Here is a 20750-nt window from a genome sequence, read left to right as displayed (position 1 = left end):
GGAACCGGCGGCGTTCGGAACCGAGCGGGGATCCGGGTCCTGAACTGGGGAATCCGCATCCCGAACCGGGGAATCCGCATCCCGAACCGGCCGCAGCAGGTTCCGAGAGGAGCCGCATCCTGAAGCGGCTGCTTCCCGATCCGACTGAATCCCCAAGCAGGAGGGATCCGCGCCTGCTCCGCTGCACCTGCAACCCAGTCTGGTGCAGAACCGGGAGGGACCCGCACCCCGAACCGGGCAGGACCCGCACGCCGAACCGGGAGGGACCCGCACCCCGAACCGGGAGGGACCCGCACCCCGAACCGAGAGGGACCCGCACCCCGAACCGGGAGGGACCCGCACCCCGAACCGAGAGGGACCCGCACGCCGAACCGGGCAGGACCCGCACCCCGAACCGGGCAGGACCCGCACCCCGAACCGAGAGGGACCCGCACCCCGAACCGGGAGGGACCCGCACGCCGAACCGGGCAGGACCCGCACGCCGAACCGGGAGGGACCCGCACCCCGAGCCAGCCGCGTGCCGAACCGGTAGGAATCCGAACCCTGAAACAGCTGCAGCCGAGCTCGGAGGGGCCTGGACCCTGAACCAGCCGTGCCCGAACAGGGAGGGACCCACACCCCAAACTGGGCAGGACCCGAACCCCAACCCGTGCTATGGCCGTGCTCCAAGCTCTGGCTGCGCCTGGACGCTGCAGGGACTGGAACCCCAAACCCTCTGCACCCTGACCCAGACAGGTCCTGCACCCCAAACCTGTTGCACCCAGACAGATCCTGCACCCCAAAGCTGCTGCCCCTGAATGGGGAGGTGCCCATGCCCTGAAGCAGCCCTGCACCCCAAAGTGGCAGCAGGGCCCTGCACTCCCAAATTGTCTGACCCAGGAGGGATTTGCACCCCAAAACTGGCTGTGCAGTAACCCTGCTGCACCCTAAACTAGCAGGGCCCTGCACCCCAAACTGGCTGAGCCAGGAGGTCTCTGCACCCCAAATCAGCTCATCCAGGAGTGACTTGCACCCCAAACTGCCTGAGCCATAAGGACCCTGCACCCTAAATCAGCTGAGCTAGGGGTGACCTGCACCCCAAACCAGCCAATCCAGAGGGTCTCACATCCCAAACCAGCCGATCCAGGAGTGATCCACACCCCAAACCAACTGAACCAGAGGGTCCCACACCCCAAGCCAGCTGATCCAGGAGAGTCCCACACCCCAAACCAACTGATCCAGAGGGTCCCACACCCCAAACCAACTGATCCAGGAGTGACCCACACCCCAAACCAGCCGATCCAGAGGGTCCCACACCCCAAACCAGCCGATCCAGAGGGTCCCAAATCCCAAACCAGCCGATCCAGAGGGTCCCACACCCCAAATCAGCTGATCCAGAGGGTCCCACACCCCAAACCAGCCGATCCAGAGGGTCCCACACCCCAAACCAACTGATCCAGGAGTGACCCACACCCCAAACCAGCCGATCCAGAGGGTCCCAAATCCCAAACCAGCCGATCCAGAGGGTCCCACACCCCAAATCAGCCGATCCAGAGGGTCCCACACCCCAAACCAGCCGATCCAGAGGGTCCCACACCCCAAACCAACTGATCCAGGAGTGACCCACACCCCAAACCAGCCGATCCAGCCGTGCCCCTCTCGCCAGTCCCCGGGGGCCATGGAGGACTCCCCGCCGCTGGCAGCGGAGCTGGAGCACCTCAACGCCTCGCTGAACGAGTCCTGGGCCAACCCGTTCGTGCAGCCGCCCTGGCAGGTGGCCCTGTGGGCCGCGGCCTACGCGCTGGTGGTGGTGGTGGCCGTGGTGGGCAACGCCGTGGTGATGTGGATCATCCTGGCGCACAAGCGCATGCGCACGGTCACCAACTACCTGCTGGTGAACCTGGCCTTCGCCGAGGCCGCCATGGCCGCGCTCAACACCGTGGTGAACTTCAGCTACGCCGTGCACAACGAGTGGTACTTCGGCCCCGCCTACTGCCGCTTCCACAACTTCTTCCCCATCGCCGCCGTCTTCGCCAGCATCTACTCCATGACGGCCATCGCGCTGGACAGGTCAGTGGGGTCACTGCGGGACAGGGACAGGGACAGGGCAGTGGGGTCACTGCTGGACAGGGACAGGGCAGTGGGGTCACTGCTGGACAGGGACAGGTCAATGGCTGCGGGTCACTGCTGGACAGGGACAGGGACAGGGCAGTGGGGTCACTGCGGGACAGGGACAGGGACAGGGCAGTGGGGTCACTGCTGGACAGGGACAGGTCAATGGCTGCGGGTCACTACGGGACAGGGACAGGTCAATGGCTGCGGGTCACTGCTGGACAGGGACAGGGCAGTGACTGGGGCCATGGGGTCACTGTTACACAGGGACAGTCACAGGTCAGTGGCCATGGTCAGGGGGTCACTGTTGTGTAGGACAGAGAGAGGTCAGTGACCTGGGTCACTGCTGCCCAGGGACAAGGACAGGTCAGTGACCAGGTCCAGGGGGGTCACTCCTGCCCAGAGCTGGACTCAGGTCACTGACCAGGGTCACCAATCACTCCTGTCCAGAGCAGGACACTGGTCACTGACCAGGGTCACCAATCACTCCTGCCCAGAGCTGGACCCAGGTCACTGACCAGGGTCACCAATCACTCCTGCCCAGAGCAGGACACTGGTCACTCACCAGGGTCACCAGGTCACTCCTGCACAGAGCTGGACCCAGGTCACTGACCAGGGTCACCAATCACTCCTGCCCAGAGCAGGACACTGGTCACTGACCAGGGTCACCAGGTCACTCCTGTCCAGAGCTGGACTCAGGTCACTGACCAGGGTCACCAGGTCACTCCTGTCCAGAGCAGAACACTGGTCACTGACCAGGGTCACCAATCACTCCTGCCCAGAGCTGGACTCAGGTCACTGACCAGGGTCACCAGGTCACTCCTGCACAGAGCCAGACACTGGTCACTGACCAGGGTCACCAGTCACTCCTGCCCAGATCCCAGGCATGGTGCTCTGCTGGGCTCCATCTGTTCCACCACAATTAACACAAAGCTCGTTTGGGTGCTAAAAATAGCCCAGCCCTGGCTGCAGGTGGCTTTGGGAACCCTTTGGGAGCGCTGGAGCTCAGGAAAGGCTCCAGGGCTGCTGCAGGTGCTGGAAGTGCCTTTGAATCCAACCCCTTTTCCTTTCCTTCCCTCTCCTTTTAACTTTTTCATTTCTTTGCCTTCCCTTTCCTTTCCCTTTCCAACTCCACTTTCTGGAATTCGGGTACAAAATGGTCTCACCTCACAAACCCCGTGCCTATTCCATGGATTTGGGCTGGGTTGGGAATGTCTGAGGAGCAGCTCAGCCTGGGAAAAGCATCCTGGCACACCTGGGGGTGTCCCTGGGCAAACCTGCTGGGATTCCAGGGGTGGATCCAGTGGGAGAGGCTGGAGCCTGGGGTTCTGGAATTCCGGGATTCCTCCATTCAGCTGCTGGGCTTGGGTTTTCCCTGCTCAGTTCCTGATTGATCCCAGATCCCACTGGGCTGTGATCCAAAGCTCAGCCAGATCCCACTGGGGGACACCAAGCCCCTGGAACCCCCAGGTCCCAGGAATTTGGGGTTGGGGACATTTCCCACCATCTCCAGAGCCAATTCCCAGCTCCAGAGCAGCCTCGTGGCTCCTCCGAGCGTTTTGGATTTTTCCAAGGCCACATTCCCAGAGCTGGCCAGGCTCTGCTGCCTCTCTTGTCCCTGTTCCCAGGGAATAAAGGGAATTTTGGTGGGGTGGGAGGCTTTTCCTGCCGTTTTCCAGCACCTTTGGAGCCACTGGATCTGAGATTCCCTGCGGGAAGCAGAGCTGGGGGTGGATGAGGCTCCACAGGCATTAAACACAGCCCCAGGTTTGGATTTGTCACTGAATCCTCTCCCTAAAATCCACAGGAATGGAGGTGATGATCAATAAAAACCGGGTTATTTCCAGCTCCTCTCCCATGCTGCTGTTCCAGGAGGATATTTGGGATCAGCTGGAAAAGCCCCTTAGGGGCTGGGATGAATTCCAGGGATGATTTTTTGGGGTGAAGAATTAAATTACAGCCTTTGATACACCCTGAAAAAAAAAAAGGAAAGCAAATCCAGGGAAGCTGCAGTAAAACAGGAAGGTCTGGGAGGATGGGGCTGGAATTTTTTGACGATTAGCATTCCCAAAAAAATCTTTCTGCACCTGCAAACCCAAGAGAGGCTCAGTTTTCCCAAAAAATCCAGGCTCCTATCTGGAAGCTGCAGCCTCTGTGTGCTCCAGCTGCATCCCAAATTCCAGCCAGGAATCAGGAAGGGAACAAATCCCATCCTCAGCCCCTCCAGGCATCACCAGACCTTGGAAAAATTTCTCTTTTTCCTGTGTCTGGGTCCTGACAATGGAGCTGAAAGGCAGGAAAAGCAGGAACTTGTTCCAGGAGCCTGGAAGGGAGGAATCACTCCTGGCCAGCAGCAGAAGGATCTGTGGGAATGGGAGGAACTGGGAATGGGGAAAATTGGAACTGGGGAGAGCTGGAACTGGGAATGGGGAGAGCTGGAACTGGGGAAAGCTGGAACTGGGAATGGGGAGAGCTGGAACTGGGAATGGGGAGAGTTGGAACTGGGGAGAGCTGGAACTGGGAATGGGGAGAGTTGGAACTGGGGAGAGCTGGAACTGGGAATGGGGAGAGCTGGAACTGGGGAGAGCTGGAACTGGGAATGGGGAGAGTTGGAACTGGGGAGAGCTGGAACTGGGAATGGGGAGAGCTGGAACTGGGGAGAGCTGGAACTGGGAATGGGGAGAGTTGGAACTGGGGAGAGCTGGAACTGGGAATGGGGAGAGCTGGAACTGGGAATGGGGAGATGTGGAACTGGGAATGGGGAGAGCTGGAACTGGGAATGGGAATGGGGAGATGTGGAACTGGGAATGGGAATGCGGAGATGTGGAACTGGGAATGGGAATGGGGAGATGTGGAACTGGGAATGGGAATGGGGAGATGTGGAACTGGGAATGGGGAGAGCTGGAACTGGGAATGGGGAGAGCTGGAACTGGGAATGGGGAGAGCTGGAACTAGGAATGGGGAGAGCTGGAACTGGGAATGGGGAGAGCTGGAACTGGGAATGGGAATGGGGAGAGCTGGAACAGGGACTGGGGAGAGCTGGAACTGGGAATGGGAATGGGGAGAGCTGGAACTGGGAATGGGAATGGGGAGAGCTGGAACTGGGAATGGGGAAAATTGGAACTGGGGAGAGCTGGAACTGGGAATGGGAATGGGGAGAGCTGGAACTGGGAATGGGGAAAATTGGAACTGGGGAGAGCTGGAACTGGGAATGGGAATGGGGAGAGTTGGAACTGGGAATGGGGAAAATTGGAACTCGGGAGAGCTGGAACAGGGAATGGGGAGAGCTGGAACTGGGAATGGGAATGGGGAAATGTAGAACTGGGAATGGGAATGGGGAGAGCTGGAACTAGGAATGGGGAAAATTGGAACTGGGGAGAGCTGGAACTGGGAATGGGAATGGGGAAATGTAGAACTGGGAATGGGAATGGGGAGAGCTGGAACTGGGATTATGGATAGCTGGGATCAGGACTGGGAATTGGGAGAGCTGGAATTGGGAATGGGGAGAGCTGGGATTTGGAATAGGAGAGCCAGACCTGGAATTGGGAATGGGGAGAGACTGGATCTGAACTGGAATGGGGAGAGTTGGGATTGGGAATGGAAATGGGGAGAGCTGGGATTGAGATTGGGATTGGGAATGAGAGCTGGGACTGGGATCAGGAGCAGCAGGGCTGGGTTGGGGCTCCAGTCACAGCCAGGATGGGGCTGGAATTCCTGATTCCCACCCAAAATCAGGGAACTGGCAGGGAATGAGCCTCATGTTCCCGAAGTCCAGCAGAGTCATGAGACCCAGAGCAGGGACTGGGAGGAGTGGAATTCTCCCCAGCTCCTCTCCCTCCCTGCAGGCAATTCCCAGCATGTGGAACAGCCCCCATGGAGCAAGTGGGGACTGTGGTTTGATCCATGGAATCCTGGGATGGGTGGGATTGGGATCCCAGGCTGCTCCAAACCCATCCAGCCCAGCCTTGGACACTTCACAGAATCCAGAGCTCCTCCAGGAATCCCCCAGTAGAATTTTTTCATGGGGGATTTTTGCTGGAAGTTCCTCCATCCCCTCCTTTCCCTGGAGCTGTTCCAGCCCTGGGCATGGAAGAAAAACATCCGGAAGTTGTTCTGAACACTCTGGACAAAGGCAGGAAATTTGGGATTGGGGCTGGCACAACAGTGCCTCAGGAAAATCCTGAAGGATTTGGGGCCTGGCAGCTCCCTCAGCCCCCAAATTCCCACCCCCATCCTTTGTTTGGGATGCTTCTGATGGCCCTTCCCAGCCCCTTGCTCTTCTTGGGAATGGGTTCACTTGGGGAAAAATGCAGGAGAGCCAAAGCTGGAACACCAAAATTTTCCAGCTCCCATTCCCACTGTTCCCAGAGCTGGAGCACTGGGATTTTCCAGCCCTAATTCCTTCTTTTCCCAAAGGGAGACTTGTAATTTTCCAGATCTGATTCCCACTGTTCCCAGAGCTGGAGCACTGGGATTTTCCAGACCTGATTCCCACTTTCCCCAAAGGGAATTCAGGGATTTATGGCCCTGATTCTCACTTTTCCCAGAGCTGGAACTCCATGATTTTCCAGCCCTGATTCCAGTTTTTCCCAAACTGAACTCTGGGATTTCCCAGCTCAATTCCCACTTTTCCCAAACTGAACTTTGGGAATTTCCAGCTCTACTTCCCTCTGTTCCCAGATTCAGAATTCTGGGATTTCCCAGCTCAATTCCCTCTGTTCCCAAACTGAACTCCATGATTTCCCAGCTCAATTCCCTCTGTTCCCAAACTGAACTTCATGATTTCCCAGCTCAATTCCCACTGTTCCCAGATTCAGAGCTTCATGATTTCCCAGCTCAATTCCCTCTCTTCCCAAACTGAACTCCATGATTTCCCAGCTCAATTCCCACTGTTCCCAAACTGAACTCCCTGATTTCCCAGCTCAATTCCCTCTCTTCCCAAACTGAACTCCATGATTTCCCAGCTCAATTCCCTCTCTTCCCAAACTGAACTCCATGATTTCCCAGCTCAATTCTCTCTCTTCCCAGATTCAGAGCTCCCTGATTTCCCAGCTCATTCCCTCTCTTCCCGAGCAGGTACATGGCCATCATCCACCCGCTCCGGCCGCGCCTCTCGGCCGCAGCCACCAAGGTGCTGGTGGGGCTGATCTGGCTCCTGGCGCTCCTGCTGGCTTTCCCACAGGGATATTTCTCCATCACTGCCGAGCTCCCGGGACGCCTCGTCTGCCTCGTGGAGTGGCCGGAGCCCGGCGGAGCCGCGTCTGGAAAAGCGTGAGTGGGAATGGGATGGGAGCGGGGAAATGAGGGGGGATCTGGGAAATGGGGAGGGGAAGGGAAAGGGGGAAGGGGGAAAGGGAAAGGAGGAGGGAAGGGGGAAAGGAAAAGGAAAAGGAGGAGGGAAAGGGGGAAAGGGAAAGGGGGAAGGGGAAAGGGGAGAAAGGAAAAGGAGGAAAGGGATAATGGAAAAGGGGAGAAAGGAAGAGGGGGAAAGGAAGGCATAATGGAAAAGGGAAACGGAAAAACAGGGAAAGGAAGAGGGAAAGGGAAAGGGAAAGGAAAAGGAAAGGAAAAGGGGAGGGAAAGGGATAATGGAGGAGGGGGGGAAAGGAAAAGGAGGAGGGAAAGGGGGAAAGAAAAAGGGAAAGGAAGAGGGGGAAAGGAGGAGGGAAAGGGGGAAGGGGGAAAGGAAAAAGGGAAAGAAAGAGGGAGAAAGGAAAAGAGGAAGGGAAAAGGATAATGGAAAAGGGAAATGGAAAAACGGGGAAAGGAAAAGGAAAAACGGGGAAAGGAAAAACGGGGAAAGGAAAGGAGGAGGGAAAGGGGTAATGGGAAAGGGAAACGGAAAAACGGGAAAAGGAAAAGGAGGAGGTAAAGGGAAAAGGGAAAGGAAGAGGGGGAAGGGGCAAGGGGAAAGGGGGGAAAGGAAAAGAGGAAGGGAAAGAGATAATGGAAAAGGGAAATGGATAAATGGGGAAAGAAAAAGGAAAAAGGGGGAAATGAAAAGGAGGAGGGAAAGGGATAATGGAAAAGGGAAATGGAAAAATGGGAAAAGGAGGAGGGGAAGGGGGAGGGAAAGGGGGAAAGGAAAAGGAAGAGGGAAAGGGAAAGGGGGAAAGGAAGAGGAGGAGGGAAATGGAAAGGGGAAAGGGGGAAAGGAATAGGAGTAGGGAAAGGGAAAGGAAGAGGGAAAAGGGGGAAGGGGAAAGGAAAAGGGGGGAAGGAAAAGAGGAAGGGAAAGGGATAATGGAAAAGGGAAACAGAAAAATGGGAAAAGGAAAAGGAGGAGGGAAAGGGAAAAGGGAAAGGAAGAGGGGGAAGGGGAAAGGAAAAGGGGGGAAAGGAAAAGAGAAAGGGAAAGAGATAATAGAAAAGGGAAATGGAAAAACAGGGAAAGGAAAAGGGAGGAAAGGAAAGGAAAAGGGGGAAAGGGGAGCTCCTGGAACTTCCAGAGGCTCTGGGAATGGTTTGCCAAGGGGAGGTAAATGTCAGGTGTTGAGGGGAAAAAAAAGGGGGAGGGGAGGAATAAAGAAGGGAATTAAAACAGGAATAAAGAAAGGAATAAAAAAGGGGAATAAAAAACAGGACATAAAACAGGAAATAGAAAAAGGGAATAAAGAAGGCAAATAAAAATAAAGAATAAAGAAAGGGAATATAAAAAAAGGGAATAAAGGAGTTTGTGATCTCCAGCCCTGAGCAGGGAGGAACTGGGGCTGTGGAATTCTGCTCTGGAATTCCACTGGAGCCAGGGCAGGTGTCTCCAATCCTCAGGATCTCCCCGGGCAGACCCCAGGATGGGATTTTCCTGCCCTAAATAACTCGGGACAGGTGTTTGGTGATTCCAGAGGCGCCATCCCAGCCCTTTCCCTGCTCCATGGCCTTGGAGCAGTTATTCCGGGAACGCTCCGGTGGCAGCTGCTCCGTTTGTGGTGCCAAGAGGAAAAGATTCTATTCTTTGCCCAGTTCCTAAGAAAACAGGAGATAAAAACCAGGGCAAACAGGAGAATTCTAACACTTCAGAGAGGGATTTCCTTTGGAAAACCTCTGGGGAGCACAGAGGCAGGCAGAGCTGGTTTTTCCCTGGAAAACGTCGGCGGGAGCTGAGGATTCTGCAGGATTCAGTCCAGCCATCCATCCCTGCTTCCCAAAGGGATCAGGAATTCCATCAGTGGCCATCTGGGGTTTTGAGGAAAGGGAGAAGCTGCCCCTGGATCCTCTGGGAATTCAGGGATGTCCCTTCCATGCCAACATTCCCGGGATTTGCCAGGGAAAAGGAGGTGGCAGCTCCATGCCCTGAGCATCCTGCAATTCCCATAGGATCTTCCATCCCAAAAACCTTCCAGCTGCAACCCCCAAATTTCCCAGAGTGATCCTGGGAATCCTGCAAGCAGAACAATTCCACTGCTTTGCCATGCCTGGCATCCCAAAAGAATTCCTGGAGCTGTCTGGAAGGGCTCTGGGAGCCCAGACCCCTCTGGGAATGAGGCTCTGTGCTGCTGACGTTATCCTGCAGCTCCTCCAGACATTCCTGCTGTGCTCCAGGGATCTGGAATTCCATGGGAACCACAACAAAATCCTCCTCTGGAGCCACCGAGACGCCTCTGGAATGAGCAAAACGAAATCCAGCCCCGCCAAGCCCATCCCAAATGGAATTAGGGCTGGGAAAATGAGATTGCAGCACTGAACAACAGCGGGGCCAGGGCCAGCCCAGTTCCCTGCAGGAGAATTCCCTGAGCCAGCCTCGCCCTCTGGAGCTGGGATTCAATCCAAGCTCCCGGGAAGAGGAGCAGGAGCAGAGCTGGGAGCAGCTGCAGGGCTTGGATTGGAATCCAAATCCTTGGAAAGATGTGGAAGGTGGGATTGGAGCTCCAAAATCCACCCAGAGCCCCAAAGCCTTGGGAATGAAGTTCCTGCAAAAACAGGCAGGATCTGGGAAGTTTTCCAAGCTGCCACGTTTGTGGACTCGGTTTTTAGGGAACAGAGGATTTTCCACAAGGTCGGAGCCTCCATCCCCTCCTGTGGTTAAACCTGGAATTCTTGGGATTCCTTTTAAACCAACTCTCCTTTAACAGAAGTCTTCTCTGATCCACAGCATTCCCAGTGTTCCCGCAGCATTCCCAGTGTTCCACGGCATTCCAAATATTTCCATGGCATTCCCAGTGCTCCCATGGCATTCCCAATGCTGGATCCCCAGGGATTATTATATTTTTTCCAGGTACCATTTCTCCATGACTGTCCTGCTGGATTCTCATGGATTATTCCATTTTCTCCTGCTACCATTTCTCCATGACCATCTGCAGGATCCCCATGGATCCCATTTTTTCCAGCTACCATTTCTCCATGGCCATCCTACTGGACCCTCATGGTTTATACCATTTTTTTTCCAGGTACCATTTCTCCATGATCACCCTGCAGGACCCTCATGGATTATCCCATTTTTTCCAGGTACCATTTCTCCATGACCATCCTGCTGGTTCCCCATGAATTATCCCATTTTTTCCATGTACCATTTTTCCATAACCACTCTGCTGCATCCTCATGGATTATCCCATTTTTCCAGGTACCATTTCTCCATGGCCATCGGAGGATCCTCATGGATTATCCCATTTCTTTTCCAGGTACCATTTCTCCATTACCGTCAGAGGATCCTCATGGATTATCCCATTTCTTTTCCAGGTACCATTTCTCCATGGCCATCAGAGGATCCTCATGGATTATCCCATTTTTCCAGGTACCATTTCTCCATGGCCGTCAGAGGATCCTCATGGATTATCCCATTTCTTTTCCAGGTACCATTTCTCCATGACCGTCAGAGGATCCTCATGGATTATCCCATTTCTTTTCCAGGTACCATTTCTCCATGGCCGTCAGAGGATCCTCATGGATTATCCCATTTCTTTTCCAGGTACCATTTCTCCATGGCCATCAGAGGATCCTCATGGATTATCCCATTTTTCCAGGTACCATTTCTCCATGGCCGTCAGAGGATCCTCATGGATTATCCCATTTTTCCAGGTACCATTTCTCCATGGCCGTCAGAGGATCCTCATGGATTATCCCATTTTTTCCAGGTACCATTTCTCCATGACCGTCAGAGGATCCTCATGGATTATCCCATTTCTTTTCCAGGTACCATTTCTCCATGACCATCCTGCTGGTTCCCCATGGATTATCCCATTTTTTCCATGTACCATTTTTCCATAACCACTCTGCTGCATCCTCATGGATTATCCCATTTTTTCCAGGTACCATTTCTCCATGGCCGTCAGAGGATCCTCATGGATTATCCCATTTTTCCAGGTACCATTTCTCCATGGCCGTCAGAGGATCCTCATGGATTATCCCATTTCTTTTCCAGGTACCATTTCTCCATGGCTGTCAGAGGATCCTCATGGATTATCCCATTTCTTTTCCAGGTACCATTTCTCCATGGCCGTTAGAGGATCCTCATGGATTATCCCATTTTTCCAGGTACCATTTCTCCATGGCCGTTAGAGGATCCTCATGGATTATCCATTTTTCCAGGTACCATTTCTCCATGGCCGTCAGAGGATCCTCATGGATTATCCCATTTTTCCAGGTACCATTTCTCCATGGCCGTTAGAGGATCCTCATGGATTATCCCATTTCTTTTCCAGGTACCATTTCTCCATGGCCGTCAGAGGATCCTCATGGATTATCCCATTTTTCCAGGTACCATTTCTCCATGACCGTCAGAGGATCCTCATGGATTATCCCATTTTTCCAGGTACCATTTCTCCATGGCCATCAGAGGATCTTCATGGATTATCCCATTTTTCCAGGTACCATTTCTCCATGACCGTCAGAGGATCCTCATGGATTATCCATTTTTCCAGGTACCATTTCTCCATGGTCGTCAGAGGATCCTCATGGATTATCCATTTTTCCAGGTACCATTTCTCCATGGCTGTCAGAGGATCCTCATGGATTATCCATTTTTCCAGGTACCATTTCTCCATGGCCATCAGAGGATCCTCATGGATTATCCCATTTTTCCAGGTACCATTTCTCCATGACCGTCAGAGGATCCTCATGGATTATCCCATTTTTCCAGGTACCATTTCTCCATGACCATCAGAGGATCCTCATGGATTATCCCATTTCTTTTCCAGGTACCATTTCTCCATGGCCGTCAGAGGATCCCCATGGATTATCCCATTTTTCCAGGTACCATTTCTCCATGACCGTCAGAGGATCCTCATGGATTATCCATTTTTCCAGGTACCATTTCTCCATGACCGTCAGAGGATCCTCATGGATTATCCATTTTTTCCAGGTACCATTTCTCCATGACCGTCAGAGGATCCTCATGGATTATCCATTTTTCCAGGTACCATTTCTCGATGACCCTCAGAGGATCCTCATGTATTATCCATTTTTCCAGGTACCATTTCTCCATGACTGTCCTGCTGTACCTGCTGCCCCTGCTGGTGATTGGCTGTGCCTACGCCGCCGTCGGCCGCACGCTCTGGGCCAGCGCCATCCCCGGGGACTCCTCCGACCGCTACCACGAGCAGGTGACAGCCAAGAGGAAGGTGAGGAGTTCCAGGAGGGAAAGGGAAAGGGGGAAAAGGGGGAAGGAAAAAAGGAAAAGGGGGGGAAGAAAGGGAAAGGGAATGGGAAAGGAGGAAAGCGAAAGGAGGAAAGGGGAAAAGGGAGAAAGGAAAAAAGGAAAAAGGGAGGAAGAGGAAAAGGGGGAAAGAGAAAGGATTCCTGGTGAATCCTAACCATGAGCAGTCTCAGACAAGAGGAAGGTGAAGAATTCCAGGAGGAAAAGGGAAAGGGAAAGGATTCCTGGTGAATCCTAACCATGAGTAGTCTCAGACAAGAGGAAGGTGAAGAATTCCAGGAGGAAAAGGGAAAGGGAAAGGATTCCTGGTGAATCCTAACCATGAGCAGTCCCAGACAAGAGGAAGGTGAAGAATTCCAGGAGGGAAAGGATTCCTGGCCAATCCTAACCATGAGTAGTCTCAGACAAGAGGAAGGTGAAGAATTCCAGGAGGGAAAGGGAAAGGATTCCTGGCCAATCCTAACCATGAGTAGTCTCAGACAAGAGGAAGGTGAAGAATTTGGGGAGGGGCTGGATTCAGAATTCCTGGCTAATCTCCACAAGGTAAGGAATTGTGAGCATGGTTGGATCCAGAATTCCTGGCCAATCCCAGCCATGAGCAGGTCATAGCCAAGCACAAAGTAAGGAATGCCAGAGGGTGGAATGAGTGACAGATGGGTTCAGGACATCCCACAAAAGTGGTTTAACCAAGATACTGACTGCACTGAATGGCTGGAAAGGCCATTCCCAGTAGAAAAAGACATTGCCAAGGCTGGAAAGGCCATTCCTGCTCAGAAAGGCCATTGCCAAGGCTGGAAAGGCCAATCCCATTTGGAAAGGCCATTCCCAAGGTCACAAAGGCCATTCCCAAGGCTGGAATCTCAAGGTGGCAAAGGCCATTCCCAAGGTGGCAAAGACCATTCCCAAGGTCAGAATCCCACGGTGGCAAAGGCCATTCCCAAGGCTGGAATCCCAAGGTCACAAAGGCCACTCCCAAGGTCACAAAGGCCATTCCCAAGGTCACAAAGCCACTCCCAAGGTCACAAAGCCATTCCCAAGGTCACAAAGCCATTCCCAAGGTCACAAAGCCCATTTCCAAGGTCACAAACCACTCCCAAGGTCACACAGCCACTCCCAAGGTCACAAAGCCATTCCCAAGGTCACAAACCACTCCCAAGGTCAAAAAGCCACTCCCAAAGTGGCAAAGGCCACTCCCAAGGCCACAAAGCCACTCTCAAGTTCACAAAGCCACTCCCAAGTTCACAAAGCCATTCCCAAGCTCACCAAGGCCACTCCCAAGGTCACCAAGGCCACTCCCAAGCTCACCCAGGCCACTCCCAAGCTCACCCAGGCCACTCCCAAGCTCACCCAGGCCACTCCCGGGCGCAGTGAGGGAGCGTGGCCGTGCCCCCGCAGGTGGTGAAGATGATGATCATGGTGGTGTGCACCTTCGCGCTCTGCTGGCTGCCCTACCACGTCTACTTCACGCTGCAGTACCTGCGGCCCGAGTGGTACCTGCGCCGCTCCATCCAGCAGGTCTACCTGGCCGTCATGTGGCTGGCCATGAGCTCCACCATGTACAACCCCATCATCTACTGCTGCCTCAACGACAGGTGAGAGCGTGGATGGGGATTTTGGGATGGGTGGGAGGACTCAGTATGGATGGAGATTTTGGGATGGGTGGGAGGACTCAGCATGGATGGGGATTTTGGGATGGGTGGGAGGACTCAGCATGGATGGGGATTTTGGGATGGGTGGGAGGACTCAGCATGGATGGGGATTTTGGGATGGGTGGGAGGACTCAGTATGGATGGGGATTTTGGGATGGGTGGGAGGACTCAGCATGGATGGGGATTTTGGGATGGGTGGGAGGACTCAGCATGGATGGGGATTTTGGGATGGGTGGGAGGACTCAGTATGGATGGGGATTTTGGGATGGGTGGGAGGACTCAGCATGGATGGGGATTTTTGGGATGGGTTTTTTTGGGATGGGTGGGAGGATTCAGTATGGATGGGGATTTTTAGGATGGGTTCTTTTGGGATGGGTGGGGTTTCTCAGCATGGATGGGGTTTCTCAGCATGGATGGGGATTTTTAGGATGGGTTTTTTGGGATGGGTAGGAGGTCTCAGCATGGATGGGGATTTTTGGGATGGGTGGGTTTTCTCAGCATGGATGGGGTTTCTCAGCATGGATGGGGGTTTTTGGGATGGATGGGGTTTCTCAGGGTGGATGGGGATTTTTGGGATGGGTTTTTTTTGGATGGGTGGGGTTTCTCAGCATGGATGGGGTTTTTTGGGATGGGTGGGGGTTCTCAGCATGTATGGGGATTTTTAGGATGGATGAGGTTTCTCAGGGTGGATGGGGATTTTTGGGATGGGTGGGGTTTCTCAAGATGGGTGGGGTTTTTTGGGATGGGATTTTTTGGGATGGGTGGGGGTTCTCAGCATGTATGGGGATTTTAGGATGGATGAGGTTTCTCAGGGTGGATGGGGATTTTTGGGACAGATGGGGTTTCTCGGTGGATGGGTTTTCTCAGCATGGATGGGGATTTTCAGGATGGATGGGGTTTCTCAAGATGGGTGGGGTTTTTTGGGATGGTTTTTTTTTTGGGATGAGTGGCATTTCTCAGGATGGATGGGGTTTTTAGGATGGGTGGGGTTTCTCAGCATGAATGGGGTTTGTCAGCATGGATGGGGTTTTTTGGGATGGGTGAGGGCTCTTAGCATGGATGGGGTTTTTTGGGATGGGTAGGGTTTTTTGGGGTGGATAGGATTTTTTATTATGGGTGGGGTTTTTATGGATGGATGGGGTTTCTCAGGGTGGGTGAGGTTTTTTGGGATGGGTGGCGTTTTTCAGGATGGATGGGGTTTTTGGGATGGTTGCAGTTTTTTGGGATGGTCTCTCCTGCCCCTCTGCCACTTCCACCTGAGGTGGGGGTGGCACAATTCTCACCTGGAGTCTTTCCTAATCCCCATGGATTTTGAGGGCCAACAGCAAGTGAAACCATCCCAACTCCTAACTGGGGTCTGCAGGGGTTTTTTTGTTTTTCCATGGGTTTTCTGTTTCTCAGTCAGTTTTTAATTTCTCAGTGGGTTTTTCATTTCTCAGCAGGTTTTCTATTTCCCAGTGGGTTTTTCATTTCTCAGCAGGTTTTCTATTTCCCAGTGGGTTTTTTATTTCTCAGCAGGTTTTCTATTTCCCAGTGGGTTTTTTATTTCTCAGCAGGTTTTCCATTTCTCAGTGGGTTTTTTTGTTTCTCAGAGGGTTTTTTGTTTCTCAGCAGGTTTTCCACTTCTCAGCAGGTTTTTTGTTTCTCAGTGGGTTTTCTATTTGTCCATGGGTTTTTCACTTCCCAGTGGGTTTTTCCTCCCCTCAGTGAAAGATTGAAATTTTGTCACATTTAGAAAAGCTCAGCTTTATCTCCCCCTCCTTTTGGCCACATCCATCCCATTCCTCTGACCATGTCCATGTCTTTCCCAACTCCTGTGGCTATCTCTGTCTTCCCTCACCCATATCCACCTCCATCCTGTTCTTTGTACATCTCCATCTCCTTTGTTCATCTCCATCCCATTCCCTTGTTCATCTCCATCTCCATCCCATTCCTTTGCTCATCTCCATCTCCATCCCATTCCTTTGCTTATCTCCATCTCCATCCCGTTCTTTGTTCATCTCCATCCCATTCCCTTGTTCATCTCCATCTCCATCCCATTCCTTTGCTCATCTCCATCTCCATCCCATTCCTTTGCTCATCTCCATCTCCATCCCGTTCTTTTTTCATCTCCATCCCGTTCCTCTGTTCATCTCCATCTCCATCCTGTCCCTTTGGCCATCTCCATCTCCTTTGTTCATCTCCATCCCACTATTGTGGCCATTTCCATCCCGTTCCTTTGTTCATCTCCATCCCATTCCCATGGCCGTCTCCATCCCAATCCTTTGTTCATCTTCATCTCCATCCCATTCCTTTGTTAATCTTCATCTCCATCCTGTTCCTGTGGCCATCTCCATCTCCATCCCAATCCTTTGTTCATCTCCATCTCCATCCCAATCCTTTGTTCATCTCCATCCCAATCCCATTCCTCTGTTCATCTCCATCTCCATCCCATTCCTTTGTTCATCTCCATCTCCATCCCGTTCCCGTGGCCATCTCCATCCTGTCCCTGTGGCCATCTCCATCTCCTTTGTTCATCTCCATCTCACTCCTGTGGCCATCTCCATCCCGTTCCCATGGCCATCTCCATCCCATTCCTTTGTTCATCTCCATCTCCATCCCATTCCTTTGTTCATCTCCATGTCCATCCTGTCCCTGTGGCCATCTCCATCCCATTCCTTTGTCCATCTCCCATCTCTCCCCACCCATGTCCTCATCCACCGGTGCCTCTGGCGGTGCCGTGCTCCGGTCGGCTGCGTGGCGCAGGTTCCGGCTGGGATTCAAGCAGGCGTTCCGCTGGTGCCCGTGTGTGAGCGCCGGCGAGTACGAGGGGCTGGAGCTGCGCTCGGCGCGTTTCCTGCACACGCACAGCTCCGTGTCCAAGCTCAGCCGCATGGACACCGCCACCGTGGCCTCGGCGCTGGGCGCGGCCGACGAGGAGCCGGAGGAGCCCGGCCGGGCCGAGCGGCTCTCCCTGGACGTGGCCTCCAACGGCTCCTCCCGCAGCGACTCCAAGACCGTGTCCGAGAGCTTCAGCTTCTACTCCAACACCCCCACCTAGGGGGGTCCCCTCGGTGCCACCTCGGTGTCACCGCCCTGCTTGTGCCCTGCCGGCCTTTCCTGTGCTGTTTTCCCGTCTCTTTTCCTTGGGATGAGCTCTGCGTGTTCCATTGTGGGGCTGGACACCAGGAATGTTTCTCCAACTGCCCACTTGGAGATGGAGGGGATGCAGGAATGGGACAGAGCGGGGTTTTTCTCTGGAATTCCAACAGTGGCCAGCGCTTCCGTGCTCTCTGCAAAGAACGAAGGGATCTCTCAGTGCATCCCACCCCATGGAAAACAGTCCCACTCTGCACTTCCCTCCTCCCATCCTTCATTTCAGTCTCCCCATTGGATATCCAGGGTGATCTTGAATCCAGCTCCACAGGGAATCATCGACCACAGCATAGATCCAGGACTTCCCACATGGCCTTGGATCATCTCTGGCATCCACATCCCACTGCTCCAAACCCGTTTGTCAGAGCAGATTCCCAGAGGATCTCCTGAAGGATCTGAAGAATCTCCTAAAGGAACTCCCAAAGGATCTCCTGAGAGTTCTCTGAAAAATCCCCCAAAGCAACTCCTGAAGGATGTTCCAAAGGATCTCCAATCTGAGCTGGGCTTTAGCTGCTGTTCCTCAACCACCACAAGGAATTCTGTGATTCCCTAGAAATCCTCTTGGATGGACTCTGGAATGCCATGGAGCTCTGGAAAAGGAGAGACCATCTGAAGGGATCCTCACACCCTGGAAATGGATTCCATCCCAAAAACAAGGTTGGAAGGAGATTAGAAATTCTTCAGAGCTGCTCTCACCCCCAGGGTTCAGAGGATTCCCTCCCACCTCCTGGATTTTGTTTTAATCAGGGATTTTTTCCATTAGGTTTGTGATGTGTGTATTTATGGAATATTTCTGTTCGGATGGACAATTTTCCCTGGACTCCTCCAAGTGGATCAACTGTGCTTGTTGGGAGCAAAGCCACAAACCTGGGGACAATGTGGGGGGAATTTGCTCGTGGCTGCTGCTGCTCCAAGTTCTTGTTTGGGGTGAGGAAATCTGGCTCTGAACTGGATTCACTGGAATGCTGGAGAAATGAGGGATGAACTCCAGAGAAATGTCCCGGTCGCTGTTCTGTTCCCATCTCCTGGACACTGAATCCAGAGGCTTTTCCAGGTTTTTTAGGCAGATCTCAGATCACAGATTCAATTCCCAAGCAGGGGAGTTCCTGTAACTCCTCCGTGGCACTTGGATGGAAAATCAACGCAAGGAAAATCACCTAGAAGGAAAATCAGTGGATATCCCCCAGAGCTCTGCTCCCACCCTTTGGAAGCACCTGGAAAACTCCCCCATCCCAAACCCCAAATCCCAACCCTGAAATCTTTGGGTTTAAGCTCAGCTTTGTATCCTGAAACACAGAAATTCCCATTCTGACTGAACAAGAGCAGCAAATTCCAAATCCCTCCCCATCCACCCTTGGGATCCACCCCTAAATCCACCCTTTACCCCTCATTCCATGTGAGACCATCCCTCCCCCAACACCAATCCCTGGATTTGGGGAATTTTGCTGGGATTCAAACAGGCTTGGCCCTGTTTTGGCTCTGTTTGGCACGAAAACCCCGGCGCCTTTGGAAGTCTCAGCCAAGGATCCGGCGGCGCCTTTGGAAGCCTCAGCCAAGGATCCATCCGGGAGCAATTCCCATTGTTCAGAGCGTTTTTCTGGGATTGCTGTGGATACGAGCCCTGCCCCACCCATCCTTGTCTTCATTGTTGTTTTTATTTTCTGTCCCTTGAGGGCTCCTGACGGCCGAGCATTCCAGGATGGAAGTGCAGGATCCGCTGTTTACGGAGCGTTCCCACAGGGAATGACGGGATTTGGGTTTTTTGGGATTTCCGTGTCCTTGCCAGAGCTCTGGTGTGAGGTGACAGAACCCAGCCCGGGAGCTCCCTGGATTTATTTTTTATTAAAGTCACCATAATCCAAAAAAATTCCAATTTTTAGCCTTCAGAACTTACCAGCCTTCCCCATTCTGGAATTTTGGGATTTATTCCTCTCCTAAACCCTGCCCCAAAATCCTACATCCAGCTGAAGAATGGGCATAATCATTATCATGCAAAGTTTAGTGGGGGAATTCCCCCTTTTCCTTGGAATATCCACCCCAAACCCCATTCCTGCAGAATATCCATCCCTAATCCCATTCCTGTGGAATATCTACCCCAAATCTCATCCTTGTGGAATATCCACCCCAAATCCCAATCCCTGTGGAATATCCACCCCAAATCTCATCCTTGTGGAATATCCACCCCAAATCCCAATCCCTGTGGAATATCCACCCCAAACTCATTTCCACTGGAATATTCACCCCAAATCTCACTCCTGTGGAATACCCACCCCAAATCCAATTACTCTGACATCCCTGGGGAATTTGGGATTTGGGGTGGGAGCAGCTGGAAGGAGCTTTCTGGGAAGTTCTTCCCATGGGAGCATCCCAAGAGAGAGGGAACCCAACCCAAAGCATCTCAGGATTGTCCCAGCTTGGATTTTCACAGATAAATGTTCCTTTGATGTGGAGAATGGTTCGTTATCCCTTAACGAGGCGAGGAGGGGTGGGAGTGGGAAGAGGTGGAAAAGCTGAAATTCCATAAAAAAATATGGATGATGAGTTTGGGGCACCCTCAGTGGGAGGGGTTTGCCCTGAAATGTCACCAAAACAAGAAAAGGGACAATTCCCAAAATTCCTCCTCCAATTCAGGGCTGGGAGCGTGGGACTGATTCCCAAATCATGGAAAAGGCTCCAATCCCTCCTGGATCATGGGAAGGGCCTGGGGCTGATCTGTTCTCCAGCATTTCCAGTGTCCCTGATGGATCCCAGCTTCCCTTCCCAGGCTGGCATTCCCAAATCCTGCTGCTCTGCTGGGAATGTGCAATCTGTGTTTTTTCAAGCCCTCAGCAGGCTGCTGGCAGAACATTCCAGGTGGGAATTGGGGGAGGATCCAGCCCCCACTGGCAGTTCCAGCTGGCTGGAATTCTGGATTTTAATTAAAGTGGAGTTCCCAGGCTCAGCTCCATCCCACGGGCACAGTAAACTCTGACTGTTGGTTTTCCATCAGTGATGTCATCCTGGAAAAAGGAGGGAAGGGAAAAACATCCTCATGCTCCTGGCTGATCTTCCCATGAATGCTGATGGGATTCAGGTCCCCATGGATCCATCAGGATCATCCCTTCCTGGTGAGATTCAGATCCCCACAGATCCATCAGGATCATCCCCTTCCCAGTGGGATTGTGATCTTCATGGAGCCATTTCCTTCACTGGGATCATCCCTTCCTGGTGAGATTCAGATCCCCATGGATCCATCAGGATCATCCCTTCCTGGTGAGACTCAGATCCCCATGGATCCATTGGGATCA

The 20750-nt window shown here is 53.0% G+C and overlaps 1 protein-coding gene across 2 annotated transcripts in view; it reads left to right on the top strand.

Annotated features, from left to right (window-relative positions):
- TACR1 (tachykinin receptor 1) overlaps nt 1–20519 on the top strand; it is a 124561-nt gene extending 104042 nt beyond the window's left edge. The window contains exons 2-6 of one of the 2 annotated variants that reach the window (XM_079328855.1): nt 1646–2049; nt 7168–7362; nt 12494–12644; nt 14075–14271; nt 20095–20519. In XM_079328855.1, the coding sequence (XP_079184981.1) occupies nt 1658–2049; nt 7168–7362; nt 12494–12644; nt 14075–14271; nt 20095–20434 (1275 nt within the window). In that variant the 5' untranslated portion in view covers nt 1646–1657 and the 3' untranslated portion in view covers nt 20435–20519. Of the gene's footprint in view, nt 1–1645; nt 2050–7167; nt 7363–12493; nt 12645–14074; nt 14272–17073; nt 17705–20094 lie in introns of those variants that run through there. The other variant, XM_079328856.1, reaches the window with a different exon arrangement.
- Nucleotides 20520–20750: the final 231 nt, after the last annotated feature.

The sequence above is a fragment of the Erithacus rubecula genome (assembly GCF_903797595.1).
Source record: "Erithacus rubecula genome assembly, chromosome: 29".
NCBI lineage: Eukaryota > Metazoa > Chordata > Aves > Passeriformes > Muscicapidae > Erithacus > Erithacus rubecula.
Note: the sequence above shows the minus strand (reverse complement) of the source record. Positions and strands in the feature narration are given on the sequence as shown.